Below are 18,774 nucleotides of genomic sequence, written 5' to 3'. Positions count from 1 at the left end.
AAGCCTCTCCTCACTCAGAACTGAGCTGTGCCTAAGCTGGGATTGATGGGGAATCCTATTTAGGCTAACACCCCTGAGGAGGGGAGAACGAAGCAAAGAGGAACTCTGACGTGGATGTTTCCAAGTTGGATGGGATCAGGAAGGCAGGGAGCATCTCTGGGAGGGCTCCTGGAGGACTTCGGATCCCTTGGGCTAAAAGGGGAGCCTGGATTCAGCCCTGAGCATCAGAGCTGCCTGTGGCTGAGGATTACAAGAGCTGTTTTGATCACAGGAAAACTTCTGTTTTTAGCACGGGCAGTAATTACATCAGCTCGTGAATCTGACCACCTCGAGGAGCTGCCCTAAAGGGAGCTGGAAATCCATCTTCTGGACTCCTCCGCAGCCAGAGATGAGCTTGGAGAAAGCAAGAGGAGAAGACACCTTGAGTTTCACCCGGTGAAAAGGGACAAGGGGAGACATCGAGCCGGACACACCGATCCGATCTGGAGATGGCTGAGGAGGATCTGAGGGGTCCCAGCACCCGTTTCTCCCTCTCCTTCTCAGGCAGTGGCTTCCTTGCCATGTACCAGGTTGGGGTGGTGCAGTCTCTCCTGGAGCTGGCTCCTGAGCTCCTCAAATCTGCCTCCAAGGTCTACGGCTCCTCCGCCGGTTCCCTCATCGCCGCCGCCGTCGTGTGCAACATCAGCCTCGGTAAGAAAATCACTGCCCAGATCTCCTGGCTTAGAGATCTGGTTGGTTTCAAAAGAGAAAGAGAGGAGCTAAAAGCCCTCAAAGCACCGGTGGAAAAGGAACCTGCACTTTTGGCAGCCACCCCAGAGCGGGGCTGGGTGGTGTAGGCTGCACAAGCTGGTTGTTGCTGTCGGAATGTGACCTCAGATGGTCAGGCAGATAGTGCAGGGGGAAATGTGGCCATACCTGAATGGAATTGCCTCATTTTCTTGCTGAAGAAGCAGATCTCTTTGTTCTTCTGCGAGGCCTAGGGAGTGGTGAGATGTGTCCCAAAGTGAGGCTGTGTGGTTAGAGTTGGGTGGGTATGTCCACGGAAAGGCTCCTTGTCACCCAGAGAGCAGCTCCCTTGGCGTGCTTGGCTGTGAAGGGACACGAGTGGCAGTCACAGAGGTGTCTCTAGAGCCAAAAGCCCTGTCTGCATGTGGCTTTGGGTTATCCCACCCAGCCTTCCCAGCACAAGGGAAGATGTGGCACAATTCCCATTTTCAGGTAGTGGAGCACCTTTCCCCTTGGGCTCACCAGCAGGACGTTCCTGGGGGAACAGCAGTCCCTGCTCCACCCTGGGGCTGCTCTGGCTGCTGTAAAAGAGGTTTTACCCTCAACCTCTTTAAACAATGTAGAAACAGGTCCCTCTAGCAGTAAGATCCCAGAATCCCAGCATGGCCGGGGGGGAGGTGTTGGAAGGGACCTCTGGAGATCATCTAGTCCAACCCCTCTGCTGAAGCAGGTTGCCCCCAGAGCAGGTTTTATGGGCTCATGTCCAGGTGGGTTTTGAACATCTCCAGAGAAGGAGATGTCAGAACCTGTCTGGGCAGCCTGTTCTGGTGCTTGGTCATCCTCAGGGTAATAATCTATGTGTAGAATTAATTCAGAGTGGTTAACCCACTTCTAATAATCACATCCTCCCCTACTTCTAATTAGTGTAAACAAGTGCACACAAGACTTAAGTCCTCAAGGTCTGATCCAAGCCCTGCTTTAAGCAGTGGGGACATTTAGGAGAAGTTCAGGGGTCCAAAAAATGGTGGAGGAAGCAGGGAGGAAACATGCAGTTCCTAAGACCTCTGGTAGATGCTGGAACTGCTCTGCTAGAACTAAAAATAATTTAAAGATGGTCAGACCAAGCAGAAATGAACCTTTCTGCCCATATGGGAATGAACTCCTCTACAAACCAGGAAAGGCCCCACAACTTTCCTCTCTGATTCTCTTATGCTGGTGGAACTGGGTGGAGCTGGGGCTGTTTGGGATAAATGATTTTGGGAACTGTTCTTGCTGTGGGCACCACTGCTGAAACAGGGGTCTGCTTCAGCAGGGGTGGCATCACCATCCATGCTGAGATGATCTGGTGCCCAAAACATGTTCCCCCGAGGAAGACAAGACCTTGTGGGTAGTGGGAACTCTGGCTGGGTTTCTAATAAGGCAAATGAAGGTGGCACAAAGTCTGTCAGGTTCACATTGGGGCAAAAAGAGACTTAAAGTTGTGCTTGGCCACTGCTGGTTTGTCCCATGGGGGGGCTGTGGTTGTGTTCCTGCCCCTGTCCTGACCTGGGCAGCATGAGGAGCTCTGAGCTCTCCAAGCCAGGTTGTCCCCTGCCACAGGTCACCTCCTGAGCACAGGTTTGTCACCAGCAAGCTGGTGCAGGGGGAACAGTCCCAGCCAGGGTCATCCCTCACTCACCCCAAGTCAAAGCCCCAAAGCTGGGGTTGGTTTTCACCTCCTCCCCAGCAGCTTGAGGGCAGGTTTACCAGCTTTTCCCCCAGTTCCAGGTCACAGAGCAGCCAGACAGTGCCTGGCAGGTTCATCCCTGGTCTGGAGTGTCTCTGGGTCTTTTGGCTTCCCCGAGGACCCTGCATGAACCCCTTGAGCATTAATCACCACAACACATGGTCTGAACATCCTCTCAAACATCTATAACCTCTCTTAATGCCTGTCTTGCTCCACTTGCCTTCGGGACACTCCATCTGATCCATCTGCCCGTGGTTTTGAAGCATGAGACAGCCTGGAAACCTTGGCACCTCCAAAGCCACGGAGCTCAGGCAACCCCCCCCCAGCCTTGTGCTGGGTCCTGGGGAGCCCACCCAGCTGCAAGGTTGGCTCTTGGCAGCACTGGGAGCCAGAGGAGACTTCTGCTGGCAGAGTTTGTCTGCCCCAGGTGGGGTGTTCCCCACACCAGCTCCCCACTCCAGCAAAGGCACCGAGCTCCCTCCCCGGGGTCAGGCTGGGAGCAGGGTTTGCTGCACCCCCCGTCCCTGGGCAGCCTTTCAACTCTGGTGTCTCCTGAGCCCTTGGGCAGGGCTCTGCAGCTCTGCTCCTTTAACCCAGCTTTTTGGATGTGCAGACACCTGTAATGACCATTAGTCCTGGCTGCAAGGTCCCCAGGGGAGCTCCAGGGGCACCAGGGGAGGTTGGATGCAAAGGGAGTCCCAGCTCAGGGCTGGGTTTGCAGGAGAGCCCTGAGCAGAGGAGGTAGGATTCTGCTCCTCATCCCCACCCTTGAGCCATCCCAGTGGGAGCTGGGAGCTGGAAGGCAGGAGTGGATTGTGCAGGTCACACTGGCACTGGGACCCTGGTGGCTACCCCTGTGCCCGGGGCTCTCCGGAGCTTTTCCCTGATCCCTGGCCATGCACCCATCTCCAGGCTGGGGACTTCACCAGTGGGGTGTCCTTTGAGGACAACCTGGGGGTGATCTCCCCCTTTCTCTCCTCACACAATGTCCCCCACTGCACCCCGGGGTCATGCCCAGGAGGCTTTATTTGTGAGGAGTGTCAAAAGTCACGGAATCATCACAGAATCCCAGACTGGTTTGGGTTGGAAGGGACCTTCAAGATCATCCAGATCCAACCCCCTGCATGGGCAGGGACACCTCCCACCAGCCCAGGCTGCTCCAAGCCCCATCCAACCTGCCCTTCAACACTGCCAGGGATGGGGCAGCCACAGCTTCCCTGGGCAACAGGATTTCAAGTGTAACTGTCAGGGCAGCAGGGACATCATTGACTTTCTTTCTCTTTGCCCCCCCACCTCTGTGTCAGATAACTTGAAGGAATATTTCTTTACCCTGACCACGGAAGCCAGGAAAACCATCCTGGGCCCTCTGTCTCCCAAGTGCAGCTTGCTGGCCACTATCAGGGTCTTTCTGCAGAGGACGCTGCCAGAGGACTCTTACCAGGTGGCTTCAGGGAGGCTGCACATCTCGCTGACGCGGGTGGTGGACGGCCAGAACGTCATGGTCTCTGAGTTCAGCTCAAACGAGGAGCTCATCCAGGTAAAGGGACCTTCCTCTGATGCTTCAGGAAGATCTCCACCTACTGCTTGAGGTGGAGGTACCTGATTTTAACTGCACTCCCTTCTACCCAAGATGGGGGGACATTCAAGAGCTTCACTGCGGTCCCACCACAGTGAGCTCCATGAGGCTTGGGGGGAGGGAGGAAGAGGTGAGCTCTGCAGTCAGGCAGGAATAAATCATGCTAAAAAAAAACAAGCAGGTTTGTTTCCAGCCTCAAAAAGCTGATGCTGAGGTGCTGGCCAGCTTTAATAAGTGCTAATAACTCTTTGCAAAGAGCTGTGTTCATGCTAACGTGACCCTTCAGCTTTCTGGACAAGTGTCTCCTTGGCCACGTCCTGCTGGCAGTGATTCTTCTCACTGCCTCAGCACTTGCCTGGGAGGAAAGAGCTGGACACAGCACCCGTGCTGCCAAGCAACAAGCAGCTGATTAACCAGGAAATTAGCTGCTGCAGAAAGGATCTCAGGGTAAAACCCTCAACAGAGCTGACCACGAGGCTTGCTTGTCCCTGGGAGCCAGTAGAGGATGGCAAAGCCCATGGAGATGTTGGGAGTTCACCCCGTGGTGCCTGCCCAGGAGCCTGGGATGCTCATTCCCAGCTGATGACAGTGGTGGAAAATGGTTGCAAATGGGCCCAGCAGTGGCTGGTTCATTGACAAATCCCAGCAGACTGAAAATGGACAGTGAGGACATGGTGGTTTTGTCCCAGACCCCACAAATAGAAAGAAAGGACCCCAAAGCTTCACCTTGTCACCATCAAAGGGCAGTGTCTGGTCAGTGGGATGTAGACACACAACCCCAATCCTGTTGGCTGCTGTAAGAATAAACCACAAAGAGCCTGCTCAAGAGAAGTGTTCCAGCTTCATGTTTTCCCCTTCTTGAAACCTTTCTTCTTGACACAGTCAAGTGCAAAATCCAGGTGGCACCAACTGCTGAGCTCCAGACCGTTAGTCAAGCCTGAATTTGTAAGCACCCAGTCAACAGCTTTTGTTCAGGAGAGCTTGGACTGGAACACTGACCTCTGCAATTCCTCTCCTCCCCAGGCTCTCCTCTGCAGCTGCTTTCTTCCTATCTACTGTGGATTCATCCCTCCATCCTACCGAGGAGTGGTGAGTGATACTTCCAATAAACACACACTCCCAGCAGGATGTTCTTGGCTTTGAACTTCACATTGTCTTGAGCAGAGAGGGATGTGGATGTCCAGGCTCCTCCTTTAGTTAACAAGCACCTCTGCTCTGGAGCCAGGCTGGGAGAGTTGGGGTGTTCAGGCTGGAGAAGAGAAGGCTCCAGGGAGACCTTAGAGCACCTTCCAGTGCCTGAAGGGGCTCCAGGAAAGCTGGGGAGGGGCTTGGGACAAGGGCAGGGAGGGATGGGATGAGGGGGATGGATGAAAACTGGAAGAGGGAGATGGAGGTTGGACATGAGGAGGAAATTCTTGGGTGTGAGGGTGGTGAGAGCCTGGCCCAGGTTGCCCAGGGAAGCTGTGGCTGCCCCATCCCTGGCAGTGTTGAAGGGCAGGTTGGATGGGGCTTGGAGCAGCCTGGGCTGGTGGGAGGTGTCCCTGCCCATGCAGGGGGTTGGATCTAGATTATCTTGAAGGTCCCTTCCCACCCAAAGCATTCTATGATATGATTCTATGATATGAGTGGGTAGATACATGCTGGGACTGGCCTGTGGCAGGAGATGTCACCTTGGCAGCTCCTTCTTTCCTCTCAGAGCAACCCCTCCCTTTTCCTCTTCCCCTCAGAGATACGTTGATGGAGGATTCACTGGCCTGCAGCCTGTCTCCAGCTTGGAGGAAGCTGTGATCACCGTCTCCCCCTTCACAGGAGAGCTGGACATCTGCCCACGGGATTGTCCTGCAATCTTCTTCTGCTTCCAGATCTTCAATGGCAGCATTCAGATCTCAATAGAAAACCTCTGCAGGATTAGCTATGCTCTCTTCCCACCTAGCAGCATGGTAGGCTCACCAGCTCTTCTTCCCAGCTTTGTGTTGGTTAAATGAATGCTGGACCTGCCTTCCCAAGCTTTAAGGTTCAGCTCCATCTCCATCGTTCATTGATGAGGTCTCAAGGAGAGGGTGCAGTGCTGGTTTTGCAGTGGGTTTTTCTGATGGACACTGGTGATGGGTGACCAAGCTGGGATGAGGTCCCCCCTGGTTTGACAACCCAAAAGGGACCAGCACTTGGGTGGCTGGAAACCAACCTGTGCTTGTTGCCTTCCCAGATGGGCCATCCCAACCCTCTGTGGTCAAACAGCCTTGGATAGAATCATGGAATGTCTTGGGTTGGAAGTGACCTCTAAAGCTCATCTGGTCCAGCCCCCCTACAATAAGCAGGGACATCTCCAACCAGACCACCTTGCTCAGAGCCCCATCAAGCCTCACCCTGAATGTCTCCAGGATGAGGTCCCCACCACCTCTCTAGGCAGCCTGTTCCACTGATCCACCACCCTCATATGAAAGAACTTTTCCCTACTGTCCAACCTCAATCTACCCTTTTCTAGCTTAAAACCATCACCCCTTGTCCTATCACTACATGTCCTGGTGAGCAGCTCTTCCCCAGCCTCCCTACAGGCCCCTTCCAGGTTTTGGATCCTGCCAGTGCCTGGATGGAGGGTTCTTGGGTGACCTCAGGTGCTTCTCCTGCAGGTCCTGGACGACATTTTCTCCCAAGGCTACCAGGACACTGCCCTTTTCCTGTACAGGAACAGTTAAGTATCACCCCAAGAGCTGAAGAGCAGCCTGGAAGGGTGCCACAGGTGCCACCATCAGCCCTTTCTTCCCCATCTCTCCCAGATGCCTTTGGCTTCAACTACTTCGACGGCAATTTCCGCTTCTCCATCATGTGCGGGAAGAAGGACCCGGCACGGCCCAAGGGGGGACACAGCCCAGCCCAGCTCCCTGCTTCCTGCCAGGTAGAGGATTTGGGGCACTGACCTTGGGCTTCGGGGCCACCCAGGGCTGCTGCAGTCAGGAGAGGAGCACGAGGATATTGAGGATTTTCCGGAGTTGCTGATTCTAGCAAATATTTCTAGATCTGCTGATTGCAAAGAGGTTTTTTTAAGAGCAGCTCCAGCTGGACTCCAGCCTGGGCTTCAGTACCTGTGGGCTGAGCTGCAAGAGCTGCAGAGCTGCAAGCCAAGAGCTGCTGGGCAAGGAGAATTATTGCATTTCTTGGGTTATTTCTAATGACTGGTCTTTATTGACTTCTGTGTTGTCATTCCCGGGCACAGGTGTGGCTCCCTGGAGGAAGCAGCAGGTGGCTGGACTGCAAGATCCACTCTCAAAGATCCTGCTGCAGCCCTACAGGCTGCCAGCTTTTGTCAGGAAGGGGTAAGAACATCAGGACAGAGACATCAAAGCTGAGAATCACAGAATCAATGAATTGTTTTGGTTGGAAAAGACCTTGAAGATCCTCCAGTCCAACAGTTCCCCCAGCCCTGCCAAGGCCACCCCTGCCCCATGTCCCTCAGCACCATCTCCAGGGCTTGGAAACCCCTCCAGGGATGGGGACTCCACCTGCCTTGAACCAGGGCCAGGGCCTGACAACCCTTTTGGGGAAGAATTTTTCCTAATATCCAATCTAAACTTGGTGCCAGATGAGCATGAGCTCTGAGCCCAGTGCTGGGGTGGTGATGGGCTGCAGCATCCTTCAGATGGCAGCTCCGTGGGACACACACAGGGCAGCCTCCAGACCAGGGCAAGCTGGTACCCATCTACTGCATAAAGAACTTCACTGGCACCCCCTTCCTCTGCAGGAGGATTGTATTCCCTGAGGACAAGCTCTCAGGGACACTGAGCTAGCAGGACCATCATAGGATGGCTCAGGTTGGAAGGGACCTTAAAGATCATCAGGTTCCAACCTCCCTGCTGTGAGCAGGGACACCTCCCACCAGCCCAGGCTGGCTTGGTTCTGGGACAGACTATTGCAGCCTGCATCTGCCACTAACACCCTCCCCCCTTTTGCTGCATTTACTGGGGATTAACATCTGCCTGTTTATTTTGTCTCTGCAGGATGAGGAAGCTGTGGGGGCTGCTGGAAGACATCAGCTCCATGGTAAAACAGTTCCAGAAGTGCCTTCAAACCGTGGTGCCTGGTTTGCTAAAGAGAGCTGTGGGCTCCCTGGCCAGGAGGTGAAGTGCTCGGGGGTTGCAAACCCTCAGCAGAGGGAGGGAGGGCAGGGAACCCCAGGGGACCTCACCCATGGGTCTAAAGTGGGGCTAAAGGTCCCAAATCCGGGGTCCACCAGAAGAAAAGCAGCAATTTTTTGTCCTTGGAATATTATGAGAATAACATCACAAAATGTCATGTTACCCTGAAGGAAGCTGTGAAGTAGCTTCGTGCTGCTTCCCTACTGCAACAGATTCCTGTTCCAGAGCATCTCCCTGCTGGGCTCAGTCCTGGCAGGACATCAGGCACATTCAGCAAAGATCCTGGGAGGTGGTTTTGGCACTAAACTCTCCAGGATTCAAGTAATTTAACCTGTCACACAACCTTTAAGCCATACCCCTCTGAGACCTGCTGGCAAGTTCCTTCACGTGCAGCTGGCAAAGCCTGGCACAGAATGGTGTCCTTCTGCAGGAGCTGCACCATTCCTCAGCCTTGGAAAAAAGTCCTTCTTCAGCATCCAAAGTCCCTGGGGCTACTTGGCCCTGTTGGGACACCAACCCTGACTCAACCAAGTCCCAGCTTATTCCCTCAGGTAACCATCCTGGATGGGCCCTGGAGCTCTCTGATGGTTCTGCTGCCCTGGGAAGCAGTGGGTGACACTGGGGCTTGTTTCCCACAGCAGCATGGTTGATGGTTTGGGTTTTTAATGGAGTTGTTGGGGTGTTCTTTGAGGAAAGCAGCTGATTTTGTTCCCAGTGCTGCTGCTGCAGTTTCTCTGCTCAGGCCTGAGCTGCTTTGACATGAGCCCTGAGCTGCAGCCTGTGCTGGGGAGACTGGGCATCCTGGAGAGCCTGGCTGCTGGTGTCCCTGGCCACTCCACCTGCTGGTCACTAGCAGGGTCCCTCCTCCTGCTTTCCTGCAGATCACAGGGCAGGCATTTGCCAGGAAATGTCACATTTTGAGTGTTTGCCTCCCACTCAAAAACTTTCAGAGAGACTAAACCATCAGAAAACAGGGAGGGGGAAAAGCCTTAGGGAGCACCACCCTGGGAAGAAGTCGTTTTTCTCCACTTCCCTGGAGTCATTTTACCAATTACCTTGAGCTCCATCATAGAATTATGGGATGGTTTAGGTTGGAAGGGACTTTAAAGATCATCTAGATCCAAGACCCCAGAGGGAGGTTTCATCCAAAGGGCTCTAGAGACTGCAGGGGCATGAAGGTGGGGAGGAGCTGAAGGCTGCATTGATGGGAACAGATCTGGAGCTGACTATGAATGCTCAGAGAAACATGGAGATAAGATGTGCTGCTATCTCTGGTTTTAATCAATGCCCTGGGAATATTTTCTCTGCTGAAAGAAACCCATATGCTTATTGACATTGGATCCATCAAAACCTGCTCCTGTCTCCCCCATTCCATCCTGGATGGATTTTTACCTCTCAACTCCTGCAGCCAAAGCTGCTCAAGCCCAGCCCTTGAGCTGGGACTACGTTCCTGCCACGGATCAGAGTGGAAAGGGTGCAGAGGGTACATCCATGGCTCCCAGGGCAGGAGCAGGGCCAGCCAGCCCTTCCTTTGCTTTTGCTCACACTGCTCTCCTGCTTTCCCTCCACTTCTGCACCAGCCAAGCCCCTGGTCCCTCCAGCACCACCCCTCCAGGCAGGATAGAACCATCCCATCCCAGTTGCACTAGCCCTCCTCCAATGGGAAATCAAATCCCCCAGAGAAAATACTCCTCTAGGAACTGGACACCCTAAGAAACCCACTGAACTTGTCTGCAAATATCAGCCACAAACAGGAGCATAGTTTCAAGTACCCAGTGCACCCCACCTGCTTGGTCTTAAAAAGTTAGTGAAACATTAAGGACTTGAACAAAAACCAGTCTACAAGGAGCACCCAAAACAAAAAGCTCACAACACCTGCTCCAAACCTGCAGAGATGGGCTAAGTATTTAATAACTCCTCATTCCAATCAGCTGGGTTTGCTTTATTAACCCCCCTGTCTCTTCAAGCAAACACACCTGGTGCTGTTCCCTCTGCATGAGCTTGGAGCTCATGGCAAAAGGAGGCTCTGCCAGGGGCAACGTTGGAAATCTCTTGGCTCTCAAGGAGGTTGTTTCACCCCCAGGAAGGGGAAGCCCAGCTGCACCCAGTTCAAACCAGCAGCAATAGGTGCTAGGTGGGTTATGGGAATCACCTGGGGCCTAGAGGGGATAAGAAGGGGGTTGTGGCTCTGCCTGTGCTGGTGACTTTGCTGCCACAAGGTGGTCTTCAGTGCATTTTGGGGTCTGTCTGCAGGCTGTTTGTTCTCTCTTCAAAACATGAAGTGACCCCACTTCTGCCTTTGGCCCCCAAAATGCTCTTCTGTGGCTGGAGTGGCCCTAAAGAGAGGAAAATCACATTGGTCAATCTGACAGGTGCTTCTGGCAGCTCTTGTGGGACAGACTGGATTCAGATCCCCCACCAGGGCTGTTTCCCTCCCTCTTGCTCTCTACAGGATAAGCAGGTTTGAGATCCTTCAAGCGTTGCCCTCACACCACTGTCCTGTTGCTTGCCCAGGGCTGCATCAAACCCAGCAGAGACATGAAGCCTGAGGTTGGATGGGATGAGTCTGGAGACAACCCAAGGCAGCAGGAGCTCTCTCAAAAGCCTCTGCAGATCCAGTGGGAAAGGGAGTCCTGGATCATGATCCATGCAGCCAAGCCAAATAAACAATCCTCTGTCCAATCCTGCCTGTGTCCTTGGCTGCTGCTGCTTTATGCCAGACTCTGCTTCCACTCCAGCTCCTCAGGAGGGTGCAGCTCATTGTCCAACTGTCCTGGTGGGCACTGGGATAACAAGGAAAATCCTTGTGGTCAAACTGCTAATCCAGCCCTGCTGGTGGGCAGGCTCTGCTGCAGCAGTGTCCCTGGGAGAGACTGATTTCCTCAGGAAACAGGCACAAATTGTTCACAGGTTGATACCCTTATTTGCTTCCATCACTGATATTGTAGTGTTGTGCAGATAAACAGTAAAATAGACTTTTCCTGGCCTAGATCATCAGGCCTTTTCCTTCCCAAACCTGATGTGGAGTCTGAGAGCCCTGACTCACCTCTTGGCTGCTCTCTGACCCAACAAAGGAGGCTTGATTCCTCCCACAGGTGACCTGAGGTCAGTGCAAAACGTTGCAGCGACCCAGCTGCAAACCAGAGGGCAGGAGACTCCTGGCAGCCCCCAGCCTGCCCAACCTCCAAAGAAACCTCCTTCCAACATCAAAATGGTGCTTTCAAAAGCTCCATGTAGCTCAGACTGGTGAAGCCTTTTAAAAAAACACCAAGTATGGAAGCAAACAGCCTAACACTGTCCTGAATTTCTACATTGGGCCTCTTCCCATGGGTGGAATTGTCTTGTTTTCAATGGAAATCTCTTCTTTGCTTTCTTTTTAAAGTCTTCCAAGCTTTTTTAGAGCTGGAATGTTAGTGGTCCTGTTGCTTCCCCTTTATGTTCCTCATTTGGTGTGTTCCTTAGATAGAGCAGAACAACATGTGGGGGTTTCCCCCCCACTTTTTCTTTCTGTAGCAACACTTAGAAACCATCCTCGTGTTGGAAAAGCTGTGGAACTTCTCCTAAGCTGACAAAGCCTGAAAGGTTGAAGGACTCAGAAAGAAGATAAAGAAGACTGAAAGGGATGTTGATGTCCAGCCCATACTTCTTTGTATCCAAGACAAACTGGGATCTGGAAATGCTGAGGGCTCACAGGTTTTCCATGGCAAAACTGGAATGGGAGGGGGCATCATTTTTGCTCAGGATTGCAGAAAATGAGAAGTTTTTTAAGCCATAGAAGGTAGGTGTAAGAAATGATCCAGGTAGAGCTTTTCCTGCATCTCTAAAGAAGCTTTTCCTGCACTTCAGGGTTTACCCACGGGCTGCACAGCAGAGTCACTGAGCAGAAATGTTGACCTGGCTGTTAGAGCCAAGCCAGCTCTGAGCCCTGCGATGCTGCTCCTTCCCTCACTCAGAATGAAGGGATGTGTGGGCAGAACCTGGTAGTACCTTGCAGGGTGAGTAAATGGCTTTCTTCTCAGCAAGACCTGCTTCTCCACCCCACCTGGCCACAGCCTAAGCCCTCAATCCTCATCCAAACCAAGTTCAGCAGGAGGTTTCGCTCATAACCACGGACACAAGAGGGAACTCTCTCCCATTCCTGATGTTCTCACCTACTGGAGCCTGGAAGAACAAGAACCCAGACAGCCTCTTCTGACTCTCAGAGCCCTGGACAAGTGTCATTTACCCCAAATGATGGGGTCCTCTACCTTTCTGATGGTGGAGAAGGTGGTGTGGGGCTTCCTCTTCCTCTTCATCTGCTGCCCAGATGGTCCCTGGATCCTCTGCAGTGACTTCCTCAGGATCTGTGGATCTGGAGTGGAGCTCTCTTGCTTCTAGCTGCAGTTTTAGGGTCTCTTCACCTTTCTGATATAATTCATTGGCCAATGAAAGCATGAAGTCCTTATCAACGTAATTGATATCAAATTTACCTGGTGGGAAGAGAATCCAGCTCTCACTGCTTGTCACTCAGCTCCCAGGTCTCCAGCAACACGAGGCATGGCCAGGCTTGACTGGAAGACAAGGGGGGCTGATGACCACAGTGCTTGGCTCATCTGAGTTGGGTTTTTGGGTCAGGATCACCAGCCATTGCTGCTTTGTGCACCAGTGGGTCCTCAGGGCACTGCAGCCTGTGTGCAGGACAGGGAAGGACACTTCCCCTCACGAGGTCCTGGGCACCTGCCTTCCCTGGAAAGCTCTGCCCAGTGTGGCAGAAAAAAATGGGACCTAATGTCTTCAGAGGGGAAGGGGTGAACAGGGACCTTCAGGGGAGGCCACAGAGAGGATGGGACTCAAGTAATCCTGGCAATCCAGGGATGCAGAGATGTCTCTGCCCTGGTCATTCTGGGTGATGCTCTGGCTGCATCTCTTACCTTCTGTCAGCAAACCAACCTGGTAAGAGAAGCACATGAACTGCTTGTTCCTCACTTACCCAGCCTCCTTAAGAAGGAGACTGCATCCTGGTAGCCATGGAGATACATCTGCTCCATAACCTGCAGGGGAAGGGGGCAGTCAGGGCAGATGGGCCAGCCAGAGGGGCCTCATGGCTCTGGGTACCAGTGGCAACAGCAGCTCACTTCATGTTTGGGAAGGCACAGAAGACACTGGAGGCGGCAGATGTTCCTTTTTGAGATCAGTAAAATACAGTCTGAGATCTGGAAGGTGATGAAGGCAGCTGGGCTCTCCTTGGGACAGATGTCGTACTCGCCAGCCAGCCCAGACACGGTGATGGTGGTTGGGGACAAGAAGTCAGCCTGCCACATGGCCAGCTCCCCATCAATGTACCTCTGGGAGAGAACACAAGGAACCTTCAGCCTCCCTCTCCTCAGACAGGAGAGTTCTGGCTCACACACCTGCATCTACCTGGGGCTTCTTCCCCACCCCGTCCCCAACCAGACTGAGGTACCAGGGCTACAGAGATCCCCTTCCAGGGACCAGCTCTGACCTCTGTCCCATGGGCTCCAGGTCTACCCCCACCAGCTCCTCTCTTCCAGTTGAAAAATGACTCCTTAATGAAAGTGGGGGCAAGGAGTTGAGCCAAGCCCGTGGGCAGGCTGAGGGGGGGATGCCTTTGTGAGAAGGTCACATCTCTCTGCAGTCAGGTCATGTCGTGGGGCACCCGGGCTCAGTTCCTCCCTGTGCAGACCCCGTGTGAAGACAGCATCAAGCAACTTTGGTGGCAAACACGGGTATAAACAACGCTTAAAGCCACCCCTGGAGAAAGGACACAGAGCAGGTGGGCCCCCAGCCTGACCTGGGGTAGGTTCTCCAGACCATAAGGCTACTCACCACCCCACGGTAGGTAGGAGGTATCAATCCAAAATACAGAGGGATGAAGCAGCTGCATGTAATGGCCTGTGGGTGAGATGGAAAGCCCAGAGGTGAGAGAAGAGCCACAATAACCTGTTCTTTCAGGAATAGGGGCTCATCTGTGAAGGCCAGCATGGGGACCCACAGCTGGGTTATTGGGCACCACTGGCTGTTGTGGAACAGACCGTGTCCAACCTCCACAGCCAGGGCTGGAGAAGGGAAGGAAACCCCTGAGATGCCTCACTTTGCTCCCTGTGTGCTCAGGCCTGTAGATACTTCAGCCACCAACCACAAAGGCTGATGAAGGGACTGGAACATCTGTCATATGAGGAAAGGCTGAGAGACCTGGGGCTGCTTAGTCTTGAGAAGACTAAGAGGGGACCTTGTTAATGTCTATCAATATCTGCAGGGTGGGTGTCAAGAACGGGCCAGTCTCTGTTCAGTGGTGCCTGTGACAGGATGGGGGGAAATGGCACCAAGTGACAACACAAGAAGTTCCACCTCAACATGAGGAGAAACTTCTTCCCTGTGAGGGTGACAGAGCCCTGGGACAGGCTGCCCAGAGAGGTGGTGGAGTCTCCTTCCCTGGAGACTTCCAAGCCCCATCTGGCCACGTTCCTGTGTGACCTGCCCTGGGTGTTCCTGCTGCAGCAGGAGGGTTGGACTTGATCTTCAGAGGTCCCTTCCAACCCCTCTGGTTCTATGATTTTTAAAGATTCCTATCAGCTGGTGATCCTGTCTGGCTTCAGAGGGTGGCAAGGAGAGAAAGGAAGCCATGGGCTGCTGGGAGGATCCCCACAGATGCTGTGGGGCAGGCAGCAGGTCCCAGGCAGCAGGTCCCAGGCAGCAGATCCCAGGCAGCAGGTCCCAGGCAGCAGGTCCCAGGCAGCAGATCCCAGGCAGCAGGTCCCAGGCAGCAGGTCCCAGGCAGCAGATCCCAGGCAGCAGGTCCCAGGCAGCAGATCCCAGGCAGCAGATCCCAGGCAGCAGGTCCCAGGCAGCAGGTCCCAGCAGCTCCTCCCGTGCTGCGAGTGCTCTCACCTGGATGAGCTCCTCCCTGGAGGCAAACTCTGAGACCACCATGCACCTCCAGTCACGCAGCCTGGTGAGGATGATGTGCAGCTTCCCAGATGCCAGCTGGTGGGCATTTGGAGGCAGGTACTTCTCTAAGGTATCCCTTAGGAATTTGAGAATTCTTCCTCCAGGAACAAACCCCCAGAAACTCTTGGGTAAAGCACTGTAGAAGTACTTGATCAGCTCATCTAAAGCAAAGCAAAGCAATCATTCCACATCCCTTACAGTATTATTTATGTGGTTTCTGGGCTGCCTTTCCACCTGGAAAAAGGTGGTTATATAAAAAAATATATTTCATATTTTATATAAAAATATAGAAAAATACCATGCTGGTAAATGCTCCTAAAGAGATTATTTTCACTAGGGCTGAAGATCTCATGAGTGAATCCAGGTTTTCCCAAGACCCTCAAGACTGCAGGAAGAAAAGTATTTTGGTTTCTTTTCCCATTCCTCCCCATTTCCTCCAAGATGTCATAAATTTTTTGGAGATATGGAAGAAAATTGGCAGGAAGCCTTTGAGTAATAGTTGCCTCTGCCTCCTAAGGTATTTCTCAGCTCTGTGACTATAACTTTCTTCTTTATTTCATGCAACAGCAGCACTAATCCTCTCCTAAGTCCATATTTTCATTCCCCCTCTGTGTTTTGGGGATCTTCTAACAACTGCAACTTGGGGAGGGTACTTCTGTCTCTTTAATTAGATGTGCTTATCATGAATTCAAGTGGATAAGATGCAGTGGCTTCTTGAATAACTCTACCTGTGCTTATGAAATGACTCATTTCCACTCCCAAAGAAGTCAATGAAGTAAAATTCTGAGGAATTAGCCACTGCTTAAGGAGAATAGAAGACAAAATGATCTTTTGCAACTCCAGAATGTCTGTTTAGACAGAAGTAAATGGAAGGGCACAGTCCTTACCTGTATCACACTCACACACGGCAAGTGTAGCCAGAACAGATCCTGAAGATGCTCCATAGATCCTGGATGCAGACTTCAGGATGGCAGGTGACAATTCCTTCAAGGCACTGATCACTCCTGCTTCATACGTGATCAAGAAACTGCAGCCCCTGATCAGTATAGTGAGAGGTTTTCTCTCATTTCCATCGCCCTCCATCACCTCAGCTAACACCAAGCACCCAAGCCCCAAGAAAGCAGCTGCCCAGGGGAGGTTCAGAGGTTTTCCCTTAGCTGTGGCTGTTCCCAACCTGCTTCTGCTTCTCACCACGCTCTTATATATCTGTTTGACACGGATCTAGGAGCCAAATGTCCAGTGAAACAGCAGCAGTGGGCAGAAGTGGGTGACGTGATGTCCTAGTACCTAAGGGCACTCATTACAATGAAATGAATCCTTTGCAATATGATTCTAAGGTGTGCACTTTGCTGCTGGGTAAAAGCCCCAGGTGATGTGGAGGAGCCACATGTCACACTGATGCCTTGGGGAAGTAGCCCAGGGGCTCAGGAGTGAGCCCTCCAGAGGAGAAAAGCTGGTTCCTCAAACTGGTGGATTGTTTTCCTGGTGACCTGGGGTCCCAGCCCAACTTTCCAGCCTCCTGGGAAGTAGGAACCAGCAAACATGCCCTGGTACACAAGAGTCTTGCAAGATGCTGCCTAAAACTGTCTTGCCTCATTTGTAACAGGTTACCAAACCCCATCCCAGGGAGTGGAGAAGGTGTTTGGATTATTAAAGAAAACACAATCCAAGTGGTTCTCCTAGTTTCACAATTTCAGGCTTCGAGTTTGTTTGGGGGAAAACTCCAGAGTCCAGGTAACAACTCGTGGCTTAATCTGCCCCCCTAAATGGCTGAGGTTTCAGTAGAAGAACCCATCAATAAATAAGGGGAAAAAAAGTCTGATACACAGAGTGATTTATTCTAGATTAGCCATCCAGAAAGGCCAAGCCTTTTTAGCCTTGCAGCTACAAGAATCATTGGGAAACTTTTGTGGGAAAAGCAGTCCTGAGAGCTGGGCAAGGTGTCCAACATGAACAGTAAGAGCTTGGGCAGATTTCTTTGAGATCCACAGAGATCTACCCCATGTCTCCAGATAACAAGGCTTCCAAAACCAGCTAGGAGAGGACTCTCCTCCTCCTGGCTGTGTGCTGGGGCAGTTTTGTGCCTGGATGCAGCCCTGTCCTGTGCAAGGGGCTGCAAAGCAAACCTGAGGGTCATGTTGGAGCTCTGCTGGACATGCTGGTCTCCACTAGACCCTTGTTGTCCAAGAACCATCAGAACAGTGTTAATCCAGCTGCAATTCCCAGTGGGAACAGTCAATGGCATGTTGGAGCTCTGCTGGACATGCTGGTGTTAACAGGGCTGTGGTCTCTGCTAGACCCCAAGCCCTTGTTGTCCAAGCACCATCAGAACAGTGTTAATCCAGCTGCAATTCCAAGTGGGAACAGTCAATGTCACCACCCAGCTCCACCCAGGAACCAAGGCACTAAGCTCCTTGCACACACAACTTGCAGGAGCGTCGCAGATCCCACAGCTGAACTGCAGAGGAAAAAAAGGGGCAAAGCCAAACTGAAGACTCCAGAAGAAAGGAAGAAATACATTCCAAGGCTGTTCAAGAGAAGAAATGGACTGGAAATAAATTTCCATCTAATCCTCAGTGCAAGGAACCCCTAAGAATTAACTGTAATGAAAAGAGTCAATTCCAGAAGCTGCTCTGTGCTGTTCATCAGGGGCAAGAGGAGATGATCTGAGAGTCCAGAGGAGCCACAGAGATGATCCAAGGGCTGGAGCAGCTCTGCTCTGGAGCCAGGCTGGGAGAGTTGGGGTGTCCAGCCTGGAGAAGAGAAGGGTCCAGGGAGACCTTAGAGCAGCTTCCAGTGCCTGAAGGGGCTCCAGGAAAGCTGGGGAGGGGCTTGGGACAAGGGCAGGGAGGGATGGGATGAGGGGGATGAATGAAAAGTGGAAGAGGGACATTTAGGTTGGACATGAGGAGGAAATTCTTTGGTGTGAGGGTGGTGAGAGCCTGGCCCAGGTTGCCCAGGGAAGCTGTGGCTGCCCCATCCCTGGCAGTGTTGAAGGGCAGGTTGGATGGGGCTTGGAGCAGCCTGGGCTGGTGGAGGTGTCCCTGCCCATGCAGGGGGTTGGATCTGGATGATCTTGAAGGTCCCTTCCCACCCAAACCCTTCCATGATCCTATGAAAAGAATGATGTGCCTTTGGAAACCCACCAGTGAGCCACACAAAGGGAGCTCTTGAGATGAAGGAAAACTGATACCCAACTCCAGGACAAGGGCAAAAATACAGAGCCAGCCTTGCAGAATCAACAACATTCCCACAGCTCCAAACCCTGGCTTCAAACCCTCCTCCCCTAAAGTCAGCAGCATGGGCAGGGACCTAGAATGTGACACATTATTGCACTGCTCTCCAAACACAGCTGGATAACTCTATTACTCAAATGCCAAACCAAACCCACAGGATCAGGCCACGTTTTCCACTTAATCACGTCTCTGTGTTATTGGGATAGTTTGCAAATCCATTTATTTTGACTTCTTACCCAATCTTGCAGCACCCAGAAGTAAACAGTATTTACAGGGGAAAAAAGTGAAGGGAAACCAAGTCTCCACCTGCTTGCTCCTTCACTAGCAGGTGCTGCCACCTCTCCCTGTTTTTGGAACCCTTGGACTGTCCCTGGTGTCTACCAAAAGGACCAAGGGGGGTGGGGACATCAAAGCTCTTTACACAGCCCT

The 18,774-nt window shown here is 52.5% G+C and overlaps 1 protein-coding gene across 1 annotated transcript; it reads left to right on the top strand.

Annotated features, from left to right (window-relative positions):
- The first annotated feature begins 488 nt into the window (after positions 1-488).
- Positions 489-6,945, top strand: PNPLA1 (patatin like phospholipase domain containing 1). The gene is made up of 6 exons (XM_051639322.1): positions 489-690; positions 3,757-3,989; positions 5,052-5,117; positions 5,756-5,968; positions 6,659-6,719; positions 6,806-6,945. Exons 1-6 carry the CDS (start codon positions 489-491, stop codon positions 6,943-6,945), a joined length of 915 nt encoding a protein of 304 aa, XP_051495282.1.
- The last annotated feature ends 11,829 nt before the right edge of the window (positions 6,946-18,774 follow it).

This window comes from Apus apus, chromosome 23 (genome assembly GCF_020740795.1).
Source record: "Apus apus isolate bApuApu2 chromosome 23, bApuApu2.pri.cur, whole genome shotgun sequence".
NCBI classification, from domain to species: Eukaryota; Metazoa; Chordata; class Aves; order Apodiformes; family Apodidae; genus Apus; species Apus apus.
This window is presented reverse-complemented; position numbering and strand designations above follow the sequence as displayed.